General features: G+C 54.9%; 4 protein-coding genes across 5 annotated transcripts; 3 read left to right on the top strand and 1 right to left on the bottom strand.

Annotated features, from left to right (window-relative positions):
* The first annotated feature begins 982 nt into the window (after positions 1-982).
* LOC136302702 (NAD(P)(+)--arginine ADP-ribosyltransferase 2-like) lies at positions 983-1,912 on the top strand. The gene is made up of 2 exons (XM_066206234.1): positions 983-1,761; positions 1,864-1,912. Exons 1-2 carry the CDS (start codon positions 983-985, stop codon positions 1,910-1,912), a joined length of 828 nt encoding a protein of 275 aa, XP_066062331.1.
* A 2,768-nt stretch (positions 1,913-4,680) lies between these two features.
* On the top strand, positions 4,681-9,177 carry LOC136300342 (erythroblast NAD(P)(+)--arginine ADP-ribosyltransferase-like). Its single transcript, XM_066202718.1, has 4 exons — positions 4,681-5,208; positions 6,597-6,692; positions 7,311-8,108; positions 8,794-9,177. The coding sequence occupies exons 1-4, from the start codon at positions 4,902-4,904 to the stop codon at positions 8,877-8,879; spliced, it is 1,287 nt and encodes a 428-aa protein (XP_066058815.1). The 5' UTR covers positions 4,681-4,901; the 3' UTR covers positions 8,880-9,177.
* A 2,011-nt stretch (positions 9,178-11,188) lies between these two features.
* On the top strand, positions 11,189-13,950 carry LOC136301368 (NAD(P)(+)--arginine ADP-ribosyltransferase 2-like). Its single transcript, XM_066204384.1, has 3 exons — positions 11,189-11,278; positions 11,910-12,703; positions 13,372-13,950. Exons 2-3 carry the CDS (start codon positions 11,944-11,946, stop codon positions 13,455-13,457), a joined length of 846 nt encoding a protein of 281 aa, XP_066060481.1. The 5' UTR covers positions 11,189-11,278; positions 11,910-11,943; the 3' UTR covers positions 13,458-13,950.
* Positions 13,951-18,961: 5,011 nt separating this feature from the next.
* LOC136301060 (erythroblast NAD(P)(+)--arginine ADP-ribosyltransferase-like) lies at positions 18,962-20,837 on the bottom strand. Of its 2 annotated transcripts, none has more exons than XM_066203917.1 (2): positions 20,024-20,837; positions 18,962-19,801 (listed from the first exon to the last, which is right to left on the bottom strand). In XM_066203917.1, exons 1-2 carry the CDS (start codon positions 20,832-20,834, stop codon positions 19,716-19,718), a joined length of 897 nt encoding a protein of 298 aa, XP_066060014.1. In that variant the 5' UTR covers positions 20,835-20,837; the 3' UTR covers positions 18,962-19,715. The 2 variants fall into 2 exon arrangements, with proteins under 2 accessions (XP_066060014.1, XP_066060089.1); XM_066203992.1 differs by having other exon boundaries at positions 20,090-20,837.
* Positions 20,838-25,055: the final 4,218 nt, after the last annotated feature.

The following is a 25,055-nucleotide window of genomic DNA, read 5'->3' as shown; positions in this document are numbered from 1 at the left end:
TGACACTGAAATGTGTCATGGGACTGGGGATGAAATTGGGGTTGGGAGTGGATGCTGGGGGAGACTGTGGGAGTGAGGGCTTGGCTTTAGGAATTTGGGTGAGGTTCCTGAGGGGTCCGGGGTGATAAGAGGGCTGCAGAGGTGTGGGAGCAGGATTGAGGTCCTGGGGAGCACTGGGGGGACACTGGGATTGTAAACACAGGACTGGGATTGGGATTGGGAGCTGAGGTGGGTGGGGCACTGAGGGGCCACTGGGGAGGTCAGGGATTGACTCCAGGGTTTGGGCTGGGGAACTGCGGAGGGGCTGGGGTTAGATTCAGGATGGAAGGGTCGCGGGACTGGGGTTATGGGGCTGATGGGCACAGGGATGACACTGGGGGGACACTGGGATTGTAAACACAGGACTGGGATTGGGATTGGGAGCTGAGGTGGGTGGGGCACTGAGGGGCCACTGGGGAGGTCAGGGATTGACCCCAGGGTTTGGGCTGGGGAACTGCAGAGGGGCTGGGTTGACATCCATGGGGGAAGGGACACAGGACTGGGAGTGGGATTATGGGGCTGGTGGACACAGGGACGACACAGGGGAAGACTCAGAAGTGCAGTCCAGGGGGAGCAGTGTGTGGGTGGGACTGGGGTCATGGGGGGCACTGCTGGGAGCCAGTGCATGCCCCAAGAATTTGACTCAATATCCTGGGGGGCCAGAGGACACTAAGGATGGAGGACATGGATCATGAGAGTGGGATTGTTGTTGTGGCAATCTGAGGGCCTCTGGGCAGTCCAGGAATGACCCCAGGATTTAGGATCAGCATCCCAGGATGTGTCCCGGGTTCTTCAAGCCAGAGCTGCTCCCCTTTGCCTGGGTTTACCCCAGTTCCCTCCTCAGTCCCTCACAGGAACCCTTCCCATGTGCACTCAGTGTCCCCTCAGTCTGTCCCCTTTCTCCCCCAGTGTCACACACTGTTCCCAGTGGCCTCTCCCTGCCATGGCCCCCCTGGCTCACACCCTGGCACTGCTGGCAATGACCGTTGCCACTGTGGCCATCAAGGTCATTCCCCTGGACATGGCCTGGGACTCCTTTGATGACCAGTACCAGGGCTGCGGCTCTGCCATGACTGCAGCGTTTCCGGCCCTCAACCGCTATGAGTTCCAGAGGAATCCTCTCTTTGCCCGGGTCTGGGTGAAGACCAAGGCTGAGTGGCAGAAGCGGGGCTCCCGTGTGTTCCCTCTGTCGTCCCCAGAGCAGGCCATTGCTGTCATGGCCTACTCAAGCAAGGACATTTACCAGCAGTTCAACGCGGCCGTGCGCAAGGCCGGGCGCTCCCCCCAGGAATACCGAAAGAACTTCCACTTCAAAACGTTTCATTTCCTGCTGACCCAGGCACTGGTGACACTGAGGCACGCTCAGAACGCACAGTGTCGCTACGTGTTCCGGGGTGTGCGTGGCACTCATTTCAAGGCGCGGCGTGGCCAGAGGGTCCGGTTCGGTCAATTCACATCGACGTCGCTGCGTAAAGAAATTGCTCAGAAATTTGGTACAGACACCATATTCCAGGTGCACACGTGCCATGGCGTGGACATTCGGGGATTCTCCATGTATCAAATGGAGGAGGAGGTGCTGATCCCACCCTTCGAGACCTTCGAGGTCACTCAAGTCGTCTGGGATGGGAAGAGGGCATGGATTGGGCTCCGCTCCACCGGGACCTCCAGCAAATACAACTGCGAGTGGCTGAAAGGTGACACCACAGGGGACAGCCTGGGGGGATGGGGACACCCATGATAAGGGACAGGGGACACAATGACACCCACTGGGGATGCGGGAGAAGGACACCTACTTTGTGTTTGTGGGTGCCTTGTGCTGGGGACACCAAGTTTGGGGACACCCATTGCAGACACAGGGACAGAACGCCCATGAATGGGCACAGGGATGAGGACCCCCACATCTGGGAGGGGACAGGGAAACCACTGCCATGGGAGGAGAGGGACAGGGACGCCCCTGTTCTGACCCTGTCCCTCCCCACCAAAGGCAGTGCTGTGGGGACAGGCCCTGTGTGCTGGACGTGGGTGGGCCGGGACCCACCCATGGCACTCCTTGAACCCCTGTCACCCCCTGTCACCCCCATGGCAACCCCTGACTCCCCTAAGCCCACCAGGACCCCCCTCACCTCCCTGGCCCCCTGTACCCCCCCATATCCCCCCCAACACCCTGTCACCTCATGGCCCCCACCTCTTCTGTCTCCTCTAACACCCCATTATAGCCGTCCATTCTCCCTCTCTGTCCCCCAGGTGGGAGTGTCCCCAGCGCCCCCTTCCACCTTGGATGACTCGTCCCGGCAGCGGCCACCGACATCCTCTGAGCTACAAGGACACCAATGTCACTGAGGTCACTGTGGTCACTGTGGCAACCTCTATCACCAAGACCATCAGGACCACCAGAGAAACGAGGCCACCAAGGCTACCAAGGCCACCACTGCCACGATGGCCACATTGGCCGGTATCGCCACCATGAGGTCACTGCAGCCACCACAGCCACTGTGACCACTGCGGCCACCAAGGCCATTGTGCAAAGCCATTCTATTAAAGGTTATTTCAAAACAATTCCATTAAAGAATTCTGTCACAGCCAGCAAAAGGAGACAATTCCTAAGCAGGGCTCCAGGTCACTCCTCATACCAACACTCCTGGGAACGTCTCTTTCTCTCAGCCTGACGCAGGATCCTTAGGGAGCCTCCCCTTCCCAAGGGAGAGACCTCACACACATTTCATTCCAAGCAGGAATATGGGAGAGGAATCTCTGTCTGAGAAAGGACTGGACATGGCCAGGTTCAGCTGATGTACGGCCAGGCCCAGCTCTGCTGCTTCACCCTCAATTGTCAATTTGGGCTTGGTGATTTGGGCTGGTTTCAGGACAATTCAGCACCAAAATCCGCACAAGACCCCTCTCCATGCAGCCCCGATGGCCACAAATGGAGAATTGTCACTTGGCCACACTGCAGGCAGAGCATCCTGCCACATCCTGCACTTCAAGGGGACCTTAAAGACTGGAAACTGGGAGGTTCCAGAGGGCAAGGTCAGGTCCTGTCCCCTGGGGAGGGACAGTCCCCAGTGCCATCCCCTGGGTGGGGGGACCTGCAGGAGCAGCTCTGGAGAAGGACCTGGGGGTGCTGGTGGGTGACCAGTGGAGCTGGCCGTGTGGCCTGGGGCCAGGAGGGATCCAGCGGGCATCAGGAGGAGCTGGGCCAGGAGGTCAGGGAGTGATGGTGCCCCCCTACCCTGCCCAGTGAGGCACATCAGGAGTGCTGTGTCCAGCTCTGTCCAGTGCCATGTCCAGCTCTGCGCTCCTCAGGACAGGTGGGACATGGAGATCCTGCAGCAGGATCATCATCCTCCATCCACAGGCTCTGAGGATGATGAAGGCACTGGTGCATCTCTCTCACCAGGCAAGGCTGCAGGAGCTGGGGCTGTGCAGCCTCAAGAGGAGACACAGCTGACAGGGAACCTCATCCCTGTGTATATGATGCGTTAGGATTGAGTTTTTTCTTTTTCAGCTCCTGTACAGCTTTGGTGTGGAACTCAGAAACTCCACAGCCTGTCAGCTGCTGTTCTCCCGTTTTATCCAGACAAAACAATTCCTGTCTAGGCCTGAAACTCAAGAACACCTACCTGTCTCAGGCCCTGAAAAGTGACCTGGGGCATTTGAAAACTGGGGAAATGTGACTTCCATTCCTGAATCTATAATTGGAGCATTAACCCCTGATATGTAAATTGACCAAACCGATAAATATATGAAAAACTCCTGACCATCGTCCATCTCGGGTGTAGCCTCTCAGTGGCTTGTGCCTGCCCCAGGTGTGTCTACTGAAGGCTTTGAATAAATCCTTGCTTTCATTCTGGTAATCGTGTCTGGCCTCTGTTCCAGACAGCCACTCCAAGGCATCCTATAAATATACAAATATACTGCACCTTCCCTGTGCCTCCGCCAATGGGGAAAGGAAGAGGGCAATGTGCGGCCAAGAGGTTGGGATAAAAGGAGGCTGTGTCCTCTGAAACCTCGAGAGAGAAACTCCACAGGGGTCTGGCTGTGGAAACTCTGTGTCTTTATTCCAATAAAGTTTCAAGGCTGTTTTGTGGTCTCTTGGCTCTCCATAGAGTGGCTTTTCACCACACGCTGAGTGTGCTGGGTAGAGCTGAAAGTCTGACTGAAAAAATGAAAAAAGAATTAAAAGAATTTCCACAGGACAATAAATGTGGCTCAAAGCAGTGGGGAAAGAGTTAAAGGAAACTCCAGTGTGGGTTTTGACAAGTTCTCTAAGACAGAAGGAGCAGCGCCAAAAGCAGAAGTTTGAGGTGAGGCTGTCTGAGATATTGGGGTACCCAGTGAAAATAACCACTCAGATCCCTGTTTAGGAATTCTCCAGGAAAATAAGAGGAATTCCTGAGAGAGGCAGGGGCATGCCTTAACATTTTGGGTTAAAACAATTTGATTTTTAGTTAAAGAAGAAACTCTTCCCTATGAGGAGCTCTTAATTTCCTGTGCAAAAGACAGAGACCAATCAGAGGCCAGTTTTGACGTACTGACACCTCATATAACCACTGGGGAAGCTGGAGGCGTCTTTGTGAATACACGTAAAAGGTTGAGATGAGGCTGGGAACTTCCTTTTCCTTCCATCCTCAGAAGAGGTAAGGTGACAGCCCAGCTTCTGCCAGGGCCAGACCCAGCCCGGCCAAGCCTTTCACGGTCACTCTCGGGCAGAGGAGGGGAGGAGAATATGTTCTGTCCCAGCCCAGATGGAGTTTCCAGCGGCTGTTACAACATCCTGCTGCTAGACTGTGGGGGCTGAGCCCCCCCAACTCCTCTGGTGACTCCCAGGGAGAGGAAAAGTGTGGTGGCAGAAGCCCAGCTGCATGAGAGATCGTGCAGCTGAGACCAAAAAACGGCTCCACAGCTGGCCAAGGGCCACGCCAGCAGCCAGAACCCCGCGATTTCGGCCCAGCTTCGGTGCAGCCTGGCCCTACCATCTTCAGCCGCTTCCTGGGGAAGAACTGCAGCATTGTGGCCGGAGTGTAAAATGTTGCTCCCTTCTCAAAGCGTGTCCTTCAGAAGCCGCTCAGAGCAGGCCAGAGGAACAGAAACTTCAAGCCCACGCACACACACACACGCCTCGGCGGAGGAAAGACAGGGAGGGTCTCCTGTATGGTATTTTCCAGCAAGGTTTGTTTCAGCATGCCGAAGGGATCGGGGACAGACGACCGAGACCATGTGCTGCTCTGGGGTTAAGGATGGGGTCAGTGGCCGATGGTCTGAGGGCACAGGGTACAAACGGTATGAGGGACGAACAGTCGGGGAGGGCAGGGTTAAGTGACCAATGAAGGAAGCAATCCAGGGTAGATCGGCAGTAGTTGTGCAAGGCACCACGAAGGAAGTCTTCTCTTTGAGCCTGGGCAGGGAACTCTGGGCAATCTTCACAGGGCAAAGACTGAAGTTTCCCTGAGGGGGTTTTTTGGGGTTCCCACAAGAAGCATCGTGCCCTCGGCAGACCTGTGAGACGTTAACTTTTTCCATGCCAGATGAGATTTACAGCAGCACTGGCCCTTCTCTGAGTGAGAACAGTGATTGAGCTGTAAGGAGACACAGAATGAAACTGAGGTCAGCGAAGAGAGAGTAAAAGGCTTAGGTTGGAGGGAGATTGAGCAGTTGCCTACTTTGGATTTCTCTTGTGAGGCCATAAGAATGGACTAAACTTTCCCCAGAAAATATAGAATGATTTTAGGGGAGTGCAGAGTTCTAGTCATAGCCATGGACTGACAGAATTGAGATTGAATGGAGACATTTGAACAGAGGACGATAAAGACAAAGTGACATGAAGCCCTTTGCTCCCAGGGAAAAAGAGACCTCTGTTTGTTGAGATGAAGATGATTTTGCAGATAGAGGAAGGGAACCTTTGTTTTATGCTAGAAGGGGCATCCTTAAACGGTACCCTTACAGAAGCAGATGTGGCCCATACGCAGTTGCAGGTAAAAGGTGCTAATGGCAGGGGCCTCACGGTTTGCAGAGTTTCCGGGCGGCTGCAGATTCGTGACATGGGAGCCAGCAGAGAACTGTTTTCTCATGGTGGTGTCTCCATGGGAGTTTCTAAGAGAGGGTCCCCTTCCTAAGAACACATGAAATGTTATTTTAGAGTGGTGAAATGGAGTGAAAATCCCAGGTTTTGTCTCTTTATGTTGTCAGTGGGAAAGCCAATAGTTGTGAGGAGAGGGGAAGTGTTGTGAAAGTTTAGTTTTGATTCTCATTCTTTTCTGTTAGTGTTTGTTAATGTAGGTATTTTTACAACTTTTATAATTTGGGCTTTGCTTTGCTTTCAGTCCTAATACTATCTCACAGTAGGAAAAGGAGTAGATGATTTCAAAACTCACTCAAACTGCTACAGTAAACCTGGCAAACAGGAATTGGTATTCTTGTTCACCAAAGAACGTGAAACCATTACAGCAAATTATTGAAGGGAAAAGTGCTGTTTCTGTATTAGATAGGAGGCCCATTTTAATGAATATTTATAATTAGGATGGATAAATACCCCTTGGCAAAATCCCCCTGACTTTCAGGACCATCAGAGATCCGCTGTGAGTCCGAGCTGACCAAGAATTACAACTTTGTGATCCCTCCAATTCTGTCCGGGAGTTCACTCCAGGCCCTTATCGGTATCAGGGGCTGGGGGGACACTGGGGACACTTGGGGGGAACAGGGGTCTGTGGGATTGGGATTGCAGTCCTGGGGGGACACTGGGGGAGTCACAGGACTGGGATTGGGGTCATGGGTGCTCTGGGGGAAAGGGAGGGGGAACATGGGATGGTGGGAGTGGGATTGGGGTCCTGGGGGGCTGGGAGACACTGGGGGGCAGGGGGCGGTGCCCAGATTTGGATTGAGGTCCTGGGGTGACACTGAGGAAACTGGGGACTGGGAGTGGGATTTGGGGTCTGGGGGTGGGCTGAGGGGACACTGGGGGGCTCAGGGAGTGACCCCAGGATTTGGGGAGGGATTTTGAGGGGGCTGAGGGGACTTGTAATCATGGCAGTAGTATTGGTCGTCAGGGGGGGCCAGGAGGACACGGACTGTGGGATTAGGATGCCTGTGGGGCTGGGGGATGTTGGGGAGGCCAAAGTAACCCCAGGACTGGGGTTCAAGGAGCCCAGACATGTGCAGGGGTGTCCTTGCCAGGAGTGCCTCCCTTCCCCCTGGGCTGACCCCACTCCTTTCCCCAGTCCCTCACCGAGGAACCCTCCCCATGTCTACTCAGTGTCCCCTCTGTGTTCCCTCAGTGTCCCCCAGTGTCCCACACTGTTCCTGGTGGCCTCTGTCCTCCATGGCCCCCCTGGCTCACACCCTGGCACTGCTGGCAATGACCGTGGCCACTGCAGCCATTGAGGTGCTTCCCCTGGACATGGCTGAGAACTCCTTCGATGACCAGTACCGGGACTGCCGCCCTGCCATGACCGCGGCATTGCCGGCCCTCAACCACTCCGAGTTCCAGGAGAATCCTGTCTTTGCCTTGGTCTGGACTAGTGCCATGGCACAGTGGCAGAGTGAGGGGTCCCATGTGTCCCCTCTGTCGTCCCCAGCCCAGGCCATCGCCATCACGGCCTTCACGCCGCATAGCTGCCTACACGGCATATTCAATATTGCCGTGCGTGTGGCCGGGCGCTCCCCGCGGCAATACCAGGACAAGTTCCAGTACAAAACGCTGCATTTCCTGCTGACAGATGCCCTGGCCACGCTGAGGGACGCTCGTAAAGGGCAGTGTCTGGATGTGGTCTATCGGGATTGCGGGGCCCGGTTTGAGGCGCGGCGCGGTGACACCGTCCGGTTCGGTGAATTCTTCAGAATACAGCTGAGACATACAACTGAGATTGGGTGCCCAGATGAGATAGAGTTCGAGGTGCACACGTGCCATGGTGCTGGAATACCATCTTTCTCCCAAAATCAGAAATATGAGGAGGTGGTGATCCCACCCTTTGAGACCTTTGAGGTCACCGAATTCACCTGGGAAAGGAACAAGACACAGATCCAGCTCCGCTCCACCGGGACCTACAGCAAATACAATTGCGAGTGGCTGAAAGGTGACACCACAGGGGACAGCCTGGGGGGATGGGGACACCCACTGTGGGTATGGGGACACCCATGACAGGGCACAGGGGACACAGTGACACTCACTGGGCATAAGGGACAGGGGCACTCACTGAGAGTGTGGGGAGAGAGACACCCAGTGCTGGGGACACCAAGGCTGGGGGCACCCATTGTGGGCATGGAGACAGGGACACCAATGACAGGGCACAGGGATGGGGACCCCCACATCTGGGGGGACAGGGACACTCCTGCCATGGGAGGACAGGGACAGGGACAGAGACAGGGACAGGGACAGGGACAGGGACAGGGACAGGGACAGGGACAGGGATGTCCCTATTCCAACCCTGTCCTTCCCTGCCAAAGGCAGTGCTGTGGGGATGGGCTCTGTGTGTTGGATGTGGGTGGGCCACGGCTCCCCATGGCACTCCCTGGTCCCCTGTCCTCCCATGGCATCCCCATGGCACCCCCTGACTCCCCCTGATCCCTGTCACCCCTAAGACCACCAGGACCCCCCTGACCTCCCTGGCCCTGGTAACCCCCCATACCCCCCCCGACACCCTGTCACCTGTCATCTCATGGCCCCCATCACACCCCCTGACACTCCTAACCCCCATTATGGCTGCCCTGACCCCCTCTTTGTCCCCCATGGTCCCTCTCATGCCCCTCTCTGTCCCACAGGTGGGAGCATCCCCAGCGCCCCCTTCCACCTCGGAGGACTCCTGCTGGCCACCACAGCCCTGGCAGTGGCCACTGGGATCATCTGAGCCACGAGGCCGACAATGTCACCGAGGTCGCTGTCGTCACTGTGGTCACCACAGCCACTCTGGCCACGACGGTCACTAAATTCACCGAGGCTGCTGTGACCACCATCATCACCAAGACTCCTTGAGCCACAAAGCTACGACAGCCACTGTGACCACTGTGGCCACCAAGGCCATTGTGCAAAGCCACTCTATTATAGATTGTTTCAAAACATTTCCATTAAAGAATTCTGTCACAGCCAGCAAAAAGAGACAATTCTTAAGCAGGGCTCCAGGTCACTCCCCACACCTACACTTTTGGGAACGTCTCTTTCTCTCAACCTGGCCCAGGATCCTTGGGGAGCCTCCCCTTCCTGAGAGAGAGACCTCACACACATTTCATTCCAAACAGGAATACGGGAGAGGAATCTCTGTCTGAGTGGGGACTGGACATTCCCAGGGTCAGCTGATGGCCGGCCAGGCCCAGCTCTGGTGCTTCACACTCAATCGTCAATTTGGGCTTGGTGATTTGGGCTGGTTTCAGGACAATTCAGCACCAAAATCAGCACAAGACCCCTCTCCATGCAGCCCCAGTGACCACAAATGGAGAATTGTCCCTTGGCCACACTGCAGGCAGAGCATCCTGCCACATCCTGCACTTCAAGGGGACCTTAAAGACTGGAAATTGGGAAGTTCCAGAGGGCAAGGTCAGGTCCTGTCCCCTGGGGAGGGACAGTCCCCAGTGACATCCCCTGGGTGGGGGGACCTGCAGGAGCAGCTCTGGAGAGGGACCTGGGGGTGCTGGTGGGTGACCAGTGGAGCTGGCAGTGTGGCCTGAGGCCAGGAGGGATCCAGGGGGCATCAGGAGGAGCTGGGCCAGGAGGTCAGGGAGTGATGGTGTCCCTCTGCCCTGCCCAGTGAGGCACATCAGGAGTGCTGTGTGCAGTGCTGTGTCCACCTCTGCCCAGTGCTGCATCCAGCCCTGTCCACTGCCATGTCCGTCACTGTCCAGTGCCATGTCCAGCTCTGCACTCCTCAGAACAGGAGGGACATGGAGATCCTGCAGCAGGATCATCATCCTCCATCCACAGGCTCTGAGGATGATGACGGCACTGGTGCATCTCTCTCACCAGGCAAGGCTGCAGGAGCTGGGGCTGTGCAGCCTCAAGAGGAGACACAGCTGACAGGGAACCTCATCCCTGTATATATGATGCCTTAGGATTTCCCTTTTATCTTTTTCAGCTCCTGTACTGCTTTGGTGTGGAACTCTAAAACTCCCCTGCCTGTCAGCTGCTGTTCTCCTGTTTTGTCCAGACAAAACAATTCCTGTCCAGGCCTGAAACTCAAGGACACCTCACTGTCCCAGGTCCTGAAAAGCATCAATAAAAGTGAATCGGGGCATTAGCAAACTGGGGGAATATGACTTCATTGCCGGAAGCTGCAATTGGAGGATTAACACCTGATATGTAAATTGACCAAGCTGATAAATACATGAAAAACTCCTGATCACTGTCCATCCTGGGTGTAGCCTCTTGGAGGCTTCTGCCTGCCCCAGGTGTGTCTATTGAAGGCTTTGAATAAATCCCCACTTTTATTCTCGTAATCGTATCTAGTTTCTGTTCCAGGCAGCCACTCCAAGGCTCCCTATAAATATATAAATATACTGCAACTTCCCTGTGCCTCAGCCAATGGAGAAAGGAAGACGGCATTGTCTGGCCAAGAGTTTGGGATAAAAGGAAGCTGCGTCCTCTGAAACCTCGAGAGAGAAACCCCACGGGGGTCAGGCTGTAGAAACTCTGTCCCTTTATTTGAGGAAAGTTTCAAGGCTGTTTTGTGGACGCTTGGTTTTCTGTAGAGTGGCTTTTCACCACAGACTGAAGGTGCAGGGTAGGGCTTAAAGACTTATAAGCAAAAATGATAAAAATATGTAAAAGTATTTCCACAGGAGAAATAAAGCAGCTCGAACCAGGGGAGAAAGAGTTAAAGACAACTCCAGTTGGTTTCGGACAAGTTCTGTAACAGAAGGAACAGCTCTTGTCAAAAGTGAAAGCTTGAGGTGAGGTCCTCTGAGCTATATGGGGCACTCAGTAAAAGTAACCCCTCAGATCCCTTTTTAGGAACACTGCAGGACAAAAAGAGGATTTCCGGCGAGACCTCATTTTGTTTACACTCCAGGACAATAGGAGGATTTCCAGAAGAAGGCAGGACCATGCAAATTATTTCCTGTGGAAAAGTGCTGTTTCTGTATTAGATAGGAGGCCCATTTTAATGAATATTTATAATTAGGATGAATAAATACCCCATGGCAAAGTCTCCCCTGACGTGCAGGCCCAGGAGAGATCTGCTGTGTGCCCGAGCTGATCAAGAATTCCGGCTTTGTGATCCCTCCAGTTCTCTCCAGGAGTTCATTCCGGCCCATATCGGTATCAAGGACTGGGGGGACACTCGGGACACTTGGGGAAGGGACAGGGGACTGGGGGATTGGGATTGTGCACCTGGGGGACACTGGGGGAGGCACAGGACTGGGACTGGGGTCATGGGGTGCACTGGGGGAAAGTGAGGGGGGTCACAGGATGGTGGGAGTGGGATTAGGGTCAAGGAGGGGCTGGGAGACACTGGGGGGCAGGGGGTGGTGCCCAGATTTGTGTTGAGGTCCTGGGGTGACACCAAAGAAATTGGAGACTGGGAGTGGGATTGGGGTCTGGGCTGAGGGGGACACTGGGGGGCTCAGGGAGTGACCGCAGGATTTGGATGTGGGTTTTGGGAGGGCTGAGGGGACTTGTAATCATGGGAGTAGGATTGGGCTTCTGAGGGGGCCTGGAGGACACGGGACTGTGGGATTGGGATTGGAATCCTTGGGGGCTGGGGGGTGCTGCGGAGGCCTAAGTAATCGCAGGATTAGGGATCAGGGAGCCCAGACATTTCCAGGGGTCTTCTGGCCAGAAGTGCCTCCTTTCCCGCTGGGCTGACCCCACACCCCTCCTCAGTCTCTCACTGAGGAACCCTCCCACTGTCCTCTCAGTGTCTCCTCTCTGTCCCCTCTATGTCCCCCAGTTTCCCACTCTGCTCCTGGTGGCCTCTCCTTGCCATGGCCCTCCTGGCTCACACCCTGGCACTGCTGGCAATGACCGTGGCCACTGTGGCCATTTATGTGAAGCCCCTGGACATGGCCGAGAATTCTTTCGATGACCAGTACCAGGGCTGCCGCCCTGCCATGACAGCAGCATTGCCGGGCCTCAACCACTCCGAGTTACAGATCAATGATGTCTTTGCCTTGGTCTGGCCTGTGGCTGTGGCTGCGTGGCAGAATGAGGGGTCCCCTGTGTCCCCTCTGTCGTCCCCAGCCCAGGCCATCGCCATCACGGCCTTCATGCTGCATGACTGCCTACACGGCACATTCAATATTGCCACGCGTGCAGGTGGGCGCTCCCCCCAGCAATACCGGGACAACTTCCACTACAAAACGCTGCATTTCCTGCTGACCGATGCCCTGGCCACGCTGAGAGACGCTCACAAAGGGCAGTGTCTGGATGTATTCCTTCAGCACTGTGGTGACCAGTACGAGGCAAAGGCTGGTGACACTGTCCGGTTCGGTCAATTCTTCATAATGTCGCTGACCAAACCAACTCAGGGAGGAGGCAGGTGCCCAGTGGAGACATTCTTCCGGGTGCACACGTGCCAGGGCGCAGGAATACAATCTTTCTTCGAACATCCGGAACATGAGTGGGTACTGATCCCACCCTTTGAGACCTTTGAGGTCACTGAATACAACCAAGAAGGGGGCAAGACACAGATCCAGCTCCGCTCCACCGGGAACTACAGCAAATACAACTGCGAGTGGCTGAAAGGTGACACCACAGGGGACAGCCTGGGGGGGATGGGGACACCCACTGTGGGTATGGGGACACCATGCCTATTATAAGGCCCAGGGGACACAATGACATTCACTGGGGACAGGGGACTGGGACGGGGGCATGCACTCTAGGTGGGGGGACAAGGACACCCAGTGCTGGGGACACCAAGTCTGGGGACACCCATTGAGGGCATGGGGACAGAAGCAACCATGACAGGGAATACAGATGGGAACCCCCACGTCTGGGAGGGGATGGGGACACCCCTGACAGGGCAGGAGAGGGACAGTGACAGGGACAGGGATGCTGTCGTTCCGACCTTGTCCCTCCCTGCCAAAGACAGTGCTGTGGCAACAGGCCCTGTGTGCTGGATGTGGGTGGGCCAGGACCCCCAATGGCACTCCCTGAACCCCTGTCACATCCTGTCACCCCCTGTCACCCCCCATTGAACCCCCTGACTCCCCCTCACCCCTGTGATCCCCTGTAACTCCCATGGCATCCCCTGACCGCCCTGGCCCCTGTACCCCTCCATGTCCCCCACAACACCCGGTCACATGTCACTTTATGGCCCCAATCTCTCCCGTCACCCTTAATCCCCCATTAGGTCTGCCCCCAATGCCCTCACTTTCCTCATGGTCCCCCTCATGCCCCTCTTTGTCCCTCAGGTGGGAGCATCTCCCTGGCCCCCTTCCACCTCAGAGGACTCCTCCTGGCCATCACAGCCCTGGCAGTGGCCACCTGGTTCCCCTGAGACACGAGGCCACCAATGTCATCAAGGTCACCAAGGTCACTGTGGCCACCATGATCACCAAGACCACCGAGACCTCCAGAGAAACGCCACCAAGGTTACCATGGCCACCACTGCCACTGTGGCTACATTGTCAGCTGTGGCCACCATGATGTCACTGGGGCCACCATTGTCGCTGTGGCCACTGCGGCCACCACAGTGACTCTGGCCACCACGGTAACTATAACCACCAAGACCACTGTGACCACCATCATCACCAAGATTCCCTGAGCCACAAGGCTACCACAGCCACTGTGGCCACTGTGGCCACCAAAGCCTTTGTGCAAAGCCGTTCTATTAAATAATCCTATCAGAACAATTCTATCAAAGAATTCTATCAGAACTATTTTATTAAAGGATTTTATCAGAACAATTCCATTAAATAATTCTATTGAAGCAATCTTAATAAATTATTCTATCAGAACAATTCCAATAAAGAATTCTATCAGAACAATTCTATTAAATGATTCTATCCAAACAATCCCATTAAAGAATTCTGTCACAGCCAGTAAAATGAGACAATTCTTAAGCAGGGCTCCAGGTCATTCCCCACACCAACACTCGTGGGAATGTCGCTCACAACCTCACGCAGGATCCTTGGGGAGCCTCCCCTTCCTGAGGGAGGAACCTCACACACATTTCATTCCAAGCAGGAATTCCAGACAGTCCCCTCTGTCTGAGAGGGGACTGGACATGGCCAGGGTCAGCTGATGGCCGGCCAGGCCCAGCTCTGGTGCTTCACCCTCAGTTGTCAATTTGAGTTTGGTGATTTGGGCTGGTTTCAGCCCAGTTTAGCACCAGGGCCATCCCCTCTCGCTATCTCCAAAGAGGAAACCTGCCCAATGGTAGCAGAGAAAGGCTTTTGGCTGACCAGCAAGGCCTGGTGCCCTGGGCCCTTGGCTGCCTTTCCTGCCGGCGTCATTTCCGGTTCACGATGTGCAGGAACTGGAAGAGGCCGGATCAGAGGAGGCGGGGCCCGTGCTATAGAGGGACTTCCTGATAGAGGGGGAGTGTCCTGACCTGGGGGTGGTACTTGACGGTGGGGTGGAACCTGACGCAAAGGTGGGAAACAAGAAGGACAGTGGGAATGAACTCAAAATGGCGGTTCCCCTTCAGGGGTGGATGCCATTTTGTGTGGAGCAGGGAAGAGGGATAGGATCGAAAGGTGGTGGAATGTGGGGGAGGAAAGAACTCAAGATGAGTAGCACAGGTCCGTCCTGAAGAGGGGACAGAAGGGGACGGGAGATGACAGAAGGTCGGTAGCACTTCTGTGCCCTTTGGCAGTTTCCGTCTCTCAACCCTCCCTGAAGGGACAAAAGTTTAGGAATGCGGCGGGGGCGGAATATACAAACTAGGAAAGAGAACTTCAGTTTGGAATATTTAAAAGGACCCCATAAACTGAACAGAAGAGGGGGAAAAACTTAAACAATTAATATACTAATATTCCCATATGAAATGATTCCCCCTCTAGAATTACAGCTTCCCTAACCTGCACATATACATTTCCTTTCAGCCTGGGAGATCACATTTCTCATGGCTGTCCCTGATGGAGAGGGATGGCTCACCCACAAGACGCTAAAAGGTAAAATGACACAAAAATGCCTGGATCCCAGGCAGCTTCCCCACAAACTTAAATTCAGGAACTCTGGTGGGTCCGAGCATTCGGAAGGTGTCTTGTGGGGTTGTCAGCGCTAAGTCAGTCCTCCATCCCCTCGGCAACTGTGGGGTCTCCTGTCAGCAAGAAGCTTAATAAAACTAAAGTCCTGCTTCACACTTCTGTCCCGTGCCGTGTCCAGTTCTGCCCAGGGCCATGGCTAGCTCTGTCCAGTGCCATGTCCAGCTCCGTCCAGTGCAGTGTCCATCTCTGCCCAGTGCCCTGTTCAGTCCTGTCCTGTGCCGTGTCCAGTACGTTCCTGTGCCATGTCCAGCTCTGCACTCCTCACAAGAGGAGGGACATGGAGATCCTGGAGCAGGTCCAGCAGAGGCTCTGAGGACGATGAAGGCACCAGAGCATCTCTCTCACCAGGCAAGGCTGCAGGAGCTGGGGCTGTGCAGCCTCAAGAGGAGACACAGCTGACAGGGAACCTCATCCCTGTGTATATGATGCCTTCAGATTTTGCTTTTATACTTTTCAGATCCTGCCCCTCTTTAGTGTGTAACTCTAAACCTCCCCAGCCTGTCAGCTGCTGTTTTCCTGTTTTATTCAGACAAAACCACTCCTCTCTAGGCTGAAAGTCATGGTCACCTCACTGTCTCAGGCCCTGAAACATTTAAACAAAAGTGAGTTGGGGTGTTAGCAAATGGATGGAATAATACTTCATTACCTGAAGCTGTAATTGGAAGATTAACACCTGATATGTAAACAGACCAAACCTATAAACTTGTGTCTGGGTTTAAAAGACAGGTGTCCTCTAGGGATGGGCAGGGCCTTCCTTGGAATGGAGAATTCAAACCCCCTTCCTCTGAATTAGAACGATATTGAAAATTAAAAGGCTGTCAGGCAGAGGTATGGGGATAGGAATAACATTTCTTTACTAGAATGTCTAACAAGGCAAACAAACTACAGCAACCACAGCATTAATTATAAACAGAAGCAGGAACCCAGGACCAGCTTCCCTGAGCGCTACACTTTCCCCTTTGGTGCAGTTCCGGGCACGGCCAGCAGGGGCGCTGGTGGCTCCCGGTGGGCGGGGCAGGTGCGATGATCCCCCCGCGGCTGCAGGGGGCGCTGCCGGGCGGGCTCAGGGAGTGCGCGGTAATGGCAGCTGTGCCAGGATGGGAAGAGCTGGATCAGAAACCCCAGAGCTGAGGCTGCATACCCAGGAGATCTTGGCAGGCAGGGGGTGTGGGCTACAGAGTAGCGAAAAACTCTGAGCAGTGCCAAAGAAGCAGCAGGAGGGCTCCCAGCATGGCAACAGGCCCCTTTTAATGAGGCAGGAGATCACAAAGTCCCAGTTCAGTGGCTGCTCCCAGGAGCAGGGACTCACCCCACACCAGAAGAAGCAGGACCGAGCTGGACTTCTGTAGCAGGATTGAGTTCCATTCCCCAAGCTGCAGCTACACAGCTCTCCTCCCTAGGCTCAGATCAAGTGAGGGTGAGTTTCCCCTCCCCTCCCAGTCGCAAGCACACAGCCAACAGTGCTTCTTAGCAATGAAATGGGAAAAAATTCCACTGGTAACAAGTAAAGAACAGGAAAGAAAAAACCACTCAACACACTCCCACAGTCCTGTGTCCCTCCTGATGGTGTCTTCTCAGCCCCCCTGCAGGACTCTGACTCAACCATGGGGACACTTCCAGACCCTCCCCAAGCAACCCCAGTGTCCCCATGTCCCCTTCCCATACCCCAATCCCACTCCCAGTCCCTTGAGATCCCTGGTGGCCCCCCAGGACCCTGATCCCATCCCATGTGCTCTCCCGTTGTCTCCCAGTTCCCCCCAGTATCCCACTGCCTCTCCCACCACTCTGCCCCACATCGCTGTCCCTGGACCATCCCAGAACAGCAGTCCCAGTCTGGTGACACCCCCAGTGACCTCCCAGACCCCAGTGCTACAGTCCCCTCTCCCCCCGCAAGTGTCCCCAGTGTCCCCCCAGCCCCTGATACCGAAATGGGCCGGAGGGAACTCTCTGACAGAACTGGAGGGATCACAAAGCTGGAATTCTTGATCAGCTCGGACTCACAGTGGATCTCTCCTGCAGGTCACGGGAGACTTTGCCACCAAGTATTTATCCATCCTAATTATAAATATTCATTAAAATGGGCCTCCTATCTAATACAGGAACAGCATTTCTCCTGGAAATAATTTGCATGGCTCCACCTCTCTCCAGAAATCCTCTTCTTGTCCTGGAAAGTTCTAAAAAGGGATGTGAGGGGTCATTTTCACTGAGTGCCTCAATAGCTCAGATGACCTCACCTCAAGCTTTCACTTTCAGCAAGCGCTGCTCCTTCTGTTTCAGAATTTGTCAGAAACCCAACTGGAGTTCCTTTTGTCTTTCTCCACTGGTTCCAGATGCATTTATCTTCCTGTGAAATTATTATTTAATTTCACTTTTATCACTTTTGCTGATAAGTCCTCAAGCCCTACCCAGAAGCTTCAGCGTGTGTGGAAAAACCACCCTATGAAAAGCCATGCTTCCACAAAGCGGTGTTGAAACTTTATTTGAATAAAGGGACAGAGTTTCCACAGTCGTATTCCTGTGGGGTTTCTCTCTCAAGGTTTCAGAGGATGCAGCCTCCTTTTATCCCAAACTGTTGGCCGCATGTTGCCCTCTTCCTTTCCCCATCTGCTGAATAGGGCTGCTGGGAAGGTGCAGCCTTCCCAAACCGCCTATCCCATATCCCTCTTGAACTGGTCATTTTCCCTCAAACTTCAGTTCAGGCTGTCTGGGTTATGCCAGAGACTTTTTGGCATCCATTTCCCCCATTAACCAAAAGTTCAGGGGTTCAAACTTTCTGGTCAAACCACGAGGGTTCTGTGAAAGGCTTCATTTCTGTAGAGAAATCAAGACCCATTTTGAAGACATTGACAACCATTTCTCCTGAAGACCCCAACCCTTTTCAAAGACATCACCACCCATCCTTCCAATACAATCCTTCCCTGTGAGGGTGGTGAGGCCCTGGCACAGGTGTCCCAGAGGAACTGTGGCTGGCTGGTCCCTGCCTGTATCCAAGGCCAGGTTGGGGGGTCCTGGAGCAGCCTGGCCCAGGGGAAGATGTCCCTGCCCATGGCAGGGCTGGCACTGGACAGGCTTTAAGGTGGCTCCATCCCAAACCATTGCAGAGCCCCGGGGCCGGCATGGGGCGGGGCGGGCACTGGACACTGGTGGCACCTGGAACTGCAGCTGGGGGCGGCGCATGCGCAATGTCGCTGTTTAACCCCGCTCGCTGCTGCCCTCCAGTGGGCAATTCCTGAACCACAACGCCATGGTGGGTTCAGGAACTATGTGGGCTAAAGGGGGAAAATCCCCTGATTTGAAAGAAAAAAGAGTTTCCTGGTGAAACATCGGGTTTTTTGATAAATGAATGGCTGGTGGTGCCTCTGTCACCATTTCTGTGTTTTTTTTTTTTCTTTTTCTTTCTGTTTGATTTTCTTCTTTTCCTCCCAATGCTAGTTCTGCTGCATTTGCCTCAAGTCAGGAACTTTGGAACTGGCTCCAAAATGATCGCTCATCCTTTTCTAATTGCTCTGAGCAGCCCCGCCTTCCCACCCCCTTCCCCCCCACCCCCCCACCCCCCTAACTCCTTCAGCCACTCCTGGTGCTCCAGACCCTTCCCATCTCTGTCCTTTCCCTGGACGTGCTCAAGCTCCTCCGGGTCATTGATGAGGGGCTGCAGTGAAACGGGAGTGCAGAGGAAAAAGGGAGGAACGTTTCTCCATTGCCTCTCTGCAGATTGGGGTTTGAAAAATAAATCTTTAGGTTGCCATTAATGAAAACACCAGGAGCTGCTTTATTTTAGGAAATGAGGCACTCTGAGGGAAAGGCATTAAAAGAGAGGCAGCAGATACATCAGGCGAGCCAGCTGCAAATTTTGATAAATTTTTATATGCCAGGTGAGCAAGGATCAAATTTTTGATACGTTTTTAATACTCCAGGCAAGCAAGCAGCAATTTTTTGGATACATCAGGCAAGGCAGCCAAGCAGCTTTAGGAGGCGGCCGTGACATTGGCAACCGAAACACCTCTGTTGGGAAGTGCCCAACCGGCCCCAGGCACTGCCCAATCTCTGCTGTCCACACTGTCCTGGGCTGTCCTGGCAGCTCCAGCCCTGTCCTGACTGGTCCTGTTGGCTTTGTGCCGCTGCCTCCTGGGCAGCTCTCGGAGGGCCTTCCTCCAGATGGATCACTTGTTACAGTGACCATGGTGGCCACAGTGGCTGTGGTAGCCATGGTGACCTTGGTCACCTTGGTAACCATGGTGGCCATGGTGGCCTTGGTAATTACAGTGACCATGGTGACCACAGTGGCCCTGGTGGCCTCATGGGTCACAGTGGCCACAACAGCCATGGTGACCATGGTGCTTCCATTGCCCAGAGTGGTCACAGTGGCCAAAGTGGCCACAGTGGCAACAATGGCCACAGTGGTCACAGTGGTCAAAGTGACCATAGTGGCCACAGAGGCCTCAGTAGTCTTGGTGGCCTCATTTCTCTGCAGGTCCTGGTGGCATTTGTGGTCATGGTGGCCACAGTGGCCTCTGAGACCACAGTGACCTCGGTGGCCTCGGGGCTCAGAGGGTTCCGGTGATCAGTGCCATGGCCACGGTGGCCAGGAGAAGCCCCCTGAGGTGGGGGGAGTTCCTGGGGAGGCTCCCACCTGGAGACACAAAGAGAGGGGTCGGGGGACCATGGGGGGAGTGGGTCAGGGGGACATTAGAAGGGCCAGGGGGGCAGGGAAAGGGGTGGGGTGGGGGCCTGAGGGTGTGGGGGTCAGAGGGGGCCATAACGAGGTCCCTGTCCCCTGTGCCCAGCCATGAGTGGCCTTGTCCCCCCAACCCCAGTGGGTGTCCCCAGCACTGAGTGTCCTTGTCCCCCTCACTTGGCACTGGGTGTCCCTGTTCCTCCCATGATGTTGTCCCCATGATGCTTGTCCCCATGGTGTCACCTTTCAGCCACTCGCATTCATAGTTGCTGGAGTTCCCAGTGGAGCGAAGCTCAATGTACATCATGTTCCCTTCCTTACTGACAGCAATGACCTTGAAGGTCTCAAAGGGCGGGATCAGCACCTCCTCCTTCCATGGATGCATGGAAAATTCCCGGATGTCCACACCGTGGCACGTGTGCACCTGGAACACCGTGTCCTTCCCAAGACGCTGGAACGTTTCGCTCAGCGCCGCCAATGTGAATTGACCAAAGCGGACTTCGTCGTCTTTGTTCACCTCAAACTGGTACCTGCTCACCCCCCAGAACACGTCCTTACAATCACCCAGTTGTCTGAGCGTCTGGAGGGCACGGGTCAGCAGGAAATGCAGCGATTTGAAGTGGAATTCGTTCCGGTATTTCCAGCTGGAACTTCCAGCCTCATGCACGGCATCGTTGAACTGCTCGTACAAGTTCATGTCCGTCATGGTGTAGGCCATGAGGGCGATGGCCTCGTCTGGGGTAAGAGGGGATGAAACGGATCCCTGGTTCTGCCACTGGGCCATGGCCACTGCCCAGTTCTCTTTAAACTCCTTATTCTTGAGGAAATCAGAGCCCTGGAGTTCTGGGAATTTCTTGGACATTTTATCACTACATGTCAGGTACTGGTCATCGAAGGAGTTCCGGGCCATATCCAGGGGCACCACACTGATGGCCGCAGTGGCCACGGCCATTGCCAGCAGTGCCAGGGTGTGAGCCAGGGGGGCCATGGAGGAGAGAGGCCACGGGGACCAGTGTGAGACACTGGGGGTCACTGAGGGGACAGAGAGGGGACACTGTGTGACCCAGGGAAGACTCTGGGGGGCACCAGGAGACACTGGGGGATATGGAGGGACATGGGGAGGCTTCCTTGGTGAGGGGCTAGGGGGGGACAGTGGGGTCAGCCTGGGGTGGGGAGTCAGCCCTGGCCAGGGGCCTCCTGGACATGTCCTGGGACCTGATCCCAAATCCTGGGGTCACTCCTGGAGCCCCACCCAATGTCCCCCCAGACCCTCAGCACCTCAATCCCCCTTCCAGAGTTCTGTGTCGTCCCCCTTATTTCCCAGTGCCTCTATTACCCCAATCACTTTCCCAGTCCCTTGTACCCCTCCCAGTGACTCCGTGCCCCCCAGAACCCTGACCTAAGGCCTGGGGTCCCCCAGTGCCCCCTTATTCCCTCTCCCATACCCCAATCCCACTCCTAGTCCCATGTGCCCCCCAGTGTCCCCAGCACCCCCCAGTGCCCCACTGCCACTCCCACTGCCCTGTGTCCCCCATCGCTGTCCCTGGACTATCCCTGGACCCCAATCCCAGTCTGGTGACACCCTCGGAGCTTAACCCCAATCCCACAATCCCCTGTCCACCCCCAAGTGTCCCCAGTGTCCCCCCAGCCCCTGACACTGAAATGGGCTGGAGTGAACTCCCGGACAGAACTGGAGGGATCACAAAGCCGGAATTCTTGATCAGCTTGGACTCACCGCGTATCTCTCCTGGTCCTGAAGCACAGGGGAGACTTTGCCAGAGGGAATTTATCCACCAGAATTATAAATACTCATTAAAACAGACTTCTTAGCTGATACAGAACCTGCACTTTTCCCTTAGATAATTTCCATGGTTCCGCCTCTATCAGGAAATAATTCTTCCTTGTCCTGGGGAGTCAACAAAATGGGGGTTCAGGATGTGGTTTTCACTGAGTGCCCCAATATCTCAGATGGCCACGCGTTGAATTTTCACTGTGTGCAGGCGCTGCTCCTTCTGTGGTCCAGAACTCACCAAAACCCCCTCACTGAAGCTCCCTTTATCTCTTTCTCCACATGTTCCAGCCACCTTCGCTCTGCTGTGCCCACATTTTTACATCCTTTTCTTGCTTTTTGCCAGTCAGTCTTTAAGCCCTACACAGCACCATCAGGGGAACTGAAACTTTCTATTCTCTCTCTTTTTTCTCACCCTCCAGGACCCCAATCCCACTGTCCCATGTGCCCCCCAGTGCCCCCCAGCCCCACTCCCCACTGCTCACTCAGTTGCTGTCACACCTCACACACCAAATGTGGTCCCCTATCAGATGACATCCCTGTAGATGTCACCCCGAACCTGCCAATGATCTCCTTGGGGAGTGCCTGGGTGACTTCCCCGGCCCTGTTGGTGCAGCAGGAGAAGTTCTGGACCCCAGAAAAGGGATCCACCAACACCAGGAGATACCTGAACCCTTGTTGGCGTGGTGGCTCAGAAAATCCATTTGCCAGGAATCCCCAGCAGTGTTTCCTCTTTCAGTGATCCCTGCAGCTGATGGGTTTGAATTCACAGGGTTCTGTTTCAAACACACTGGGCATTGTTCTGTACCAGACCTGACAATTCTGTCCTACAGACACGGAGTATCTGAGGCCGCAGAGCAGTCCCCATCCCATTGATTCCCCAGAGGTTTGCTGGGGCTTTTCTCCTTTACAAATGGCAGCATCAGTTGGGGTGGGTCTGACCTGGTTATTGGCAGCTACAGCTCACCCACTCACCCCCCCTCTTTTCTGTGGGCTTTTAGATAAGCAGCCAATTTTCAATCTGCCCAACTCTATCCAAGCCTCACATCTGGAGGTGAAATTCCTTTCTCAGGAATTAACACCAGGATGCTTTGTTGCGGAACCTCTCGTGCAGCTTTATTGCCAGTCTATTTCCCACATGGATTTTGTAATCCCCAAGGAGCTGCGCCCTGCATTGCGGTACATTTTGGGCAGCTGGGAGGTGTCGAGGAGGCACATTTATTTCTTTTTTATATTTCTTCAGAAATCCCTGTGCTGTTAATAGACCTCTTTCCTTCCATGGGCATGTGCAATGCTCAAAGCAGATGGCAAGTGAGTTCCTCTGTTTGTTCTTTTTCCTGCTGCCAATTCCAGAGCTCTTTGTAACACTGCGAGCTCCTCCCTTTGATCTGCATCTTCTTGCAGTTATGGTGAGCAGAGCACATACCATAAGCTTTTGTTGGATTTCCTGGCCTCTTGGATGGGGAGAGCAGTGACTGCTACAACTCACAGGCACACTGTCCGATCCTGGCTGATGTGGCTTCCCTCCACCGGGACCTCCAGCAAATACAACTGCGAGTGGCTGAAAGGTGACACCACAGGGGACAGCCTGTGGGGGTGGGGACACCCATGATAAGGGACAGGGGACACAATGACACCCATTGGGGATGCGAGAGAAGGACACCTACTTTGTGTTTGTGGGTGCCTTGTGCTGGGGACACCAAGTTTGGGGACACCCATTGCAGACACAGGGACAGAACGCCCATGAATGGGCACAGGGATGAGGACCCCCACATCTGGGAGGGGACAGGGAAACCACTGCCATGGGAAGAGAGGGACAGGGACGCCCCTGTTCTGACCCTGTCCCTCCCCACCACAGGCAGTGCTGTGGGGACAGGCCCTGTGTGCTGGACGTGGGTGGGCCGGGACCCTCCCATGGCACTCCTTGAAACCCTGTCACCCCCTGTCACCCCCATGGCAACCCCTGACTCCCCTAAGCCCACCAGGACCCCCCTCACCTCCCTGGCCCCCTGTACCCCCCCATATCCCCCCCAACACCCTGTCACCTCATGGCCCCCACCTCTTCTGTCTCCTCCAGCACCCCATTATAGCCGTCCATTCTCCCTCTGTCCCCCAGGTGGGAGTGTCCCCAGCGTCCCCTTCCGCCTTGGATGACTCGTCCCGGCAGCGGCCACCGACATCCTCTGAGCTACAAGGACACCAATGTCACTGAGGTCACTGTGGTCACTGTGGCAACCTCTATCACCAAGACCATCAGGACCACCAGAGAAACGAGGCCACCAAGGCTACCAAGGCCACCACTGCCACAATGGCCACATTGGCCGGTATCGCCACCATGAGGTCACTGCAGCCACCACAGCCACTGTGACCACTGCGGCCACCAAGGCCATTGTGCAAAGCCATTCTATTAAAGGTTATTTCAAAACAATTCCATTAAAGAATTCTGTCACAGCCAGCTAAAAGAGACAATTCCTAAGCAGGGCTCCAGGTCACTCCTCATACCAACACTCCTGGGAACGTCTCTTTCTCTCAGCCTGACGCAGGATCCTTGGGGAGCCTCCCCTTCCTGAGGGAGGAACCTCACACACATTTCATTCCAAGCAGGAATATGGGAGAGGAATCTCTGTCTGAGAAAGGACTGGACATGGCCAGGGTCAGCTGATGGAGGGCCAGGCCCACCCAGCTCTGGTTCTTCACCCTCAGTTGTCAATTTGGGCTTGGTGATGTGTGCTGCTTTTAGCACAATTCAGCGCCAAAATCAACACAAGACCTGTCTCCATGCAGCCCCGGTGGCCACAAATGCGGAACTGTCCCTTGGCCACACAGCAGGCAGAGCATCCTGCCACATCCTGCACTTCAGGGGGACTTTAAAGACTGGAAATTGGGAAGTTCCAGAGGGCAAGGTCAGGTCCTGTCTCCTGGGGAGGGACAGTCCCCGTCCCTAGAGCCAGTCCCGGCTGGGGAGACCTGCAGGAGCAGCTCTGGAGAGAGACCTGGGGTTGTTGGTGGGTGACCAGTGGAGCTGGCCGTGTGGCCTGGGGCCAGGAGGGATCCAGGGGGCATCAGGAGGAGCTGGGCCAGGAGGTCAGGGAGTGATGGTGCCCCTCTGCCCTGCCCAGTGAGGCACATCAGGAGTGCTGTGTGCGGTGCTGTGTCCACCTCTGCCCAGTGCTGCATCCAGCCCTGTCCACTGCCATGTCCATCACTGTCCAGTGCCATGTCCAGCTCTGCACTCCTCAGAACAGGAGGGACATGGAGATCCTGCAGCAGGTCCAGCACAGGCTCTGAGGATGATGAAGGCACTGGAGCATCTCTCCCACCAGGCAAGGCTGCAGGAGCTGGGGCTGTGCAGCCTCAAGAGGAGACACAGCTGACAGGGAACCTCATCCCTGTGTATATGCCTTAGGATTTCCCTTTTTA

Source organism: Chamaea fasciata, unplaced genomic scaffold, assembly GCF_029207755.1.
Source record: "Chamaea fasciata isolate MVZ Bird 193981 ecotype frontalis unplaced genomic scaffold, bChaFas1.0.hap1 SCAF_1, whole genome shotgun sequence".
Classification (NCBI taxonomy): Eukaryota; Metazoa; Chordata; class Aves; order Passeriformes; family Sylviidae; genus Chamaea; species Chamaea fasciata.
This window is presented reverse-complemented; position numbering and strand designations above follow the sequence as displayed.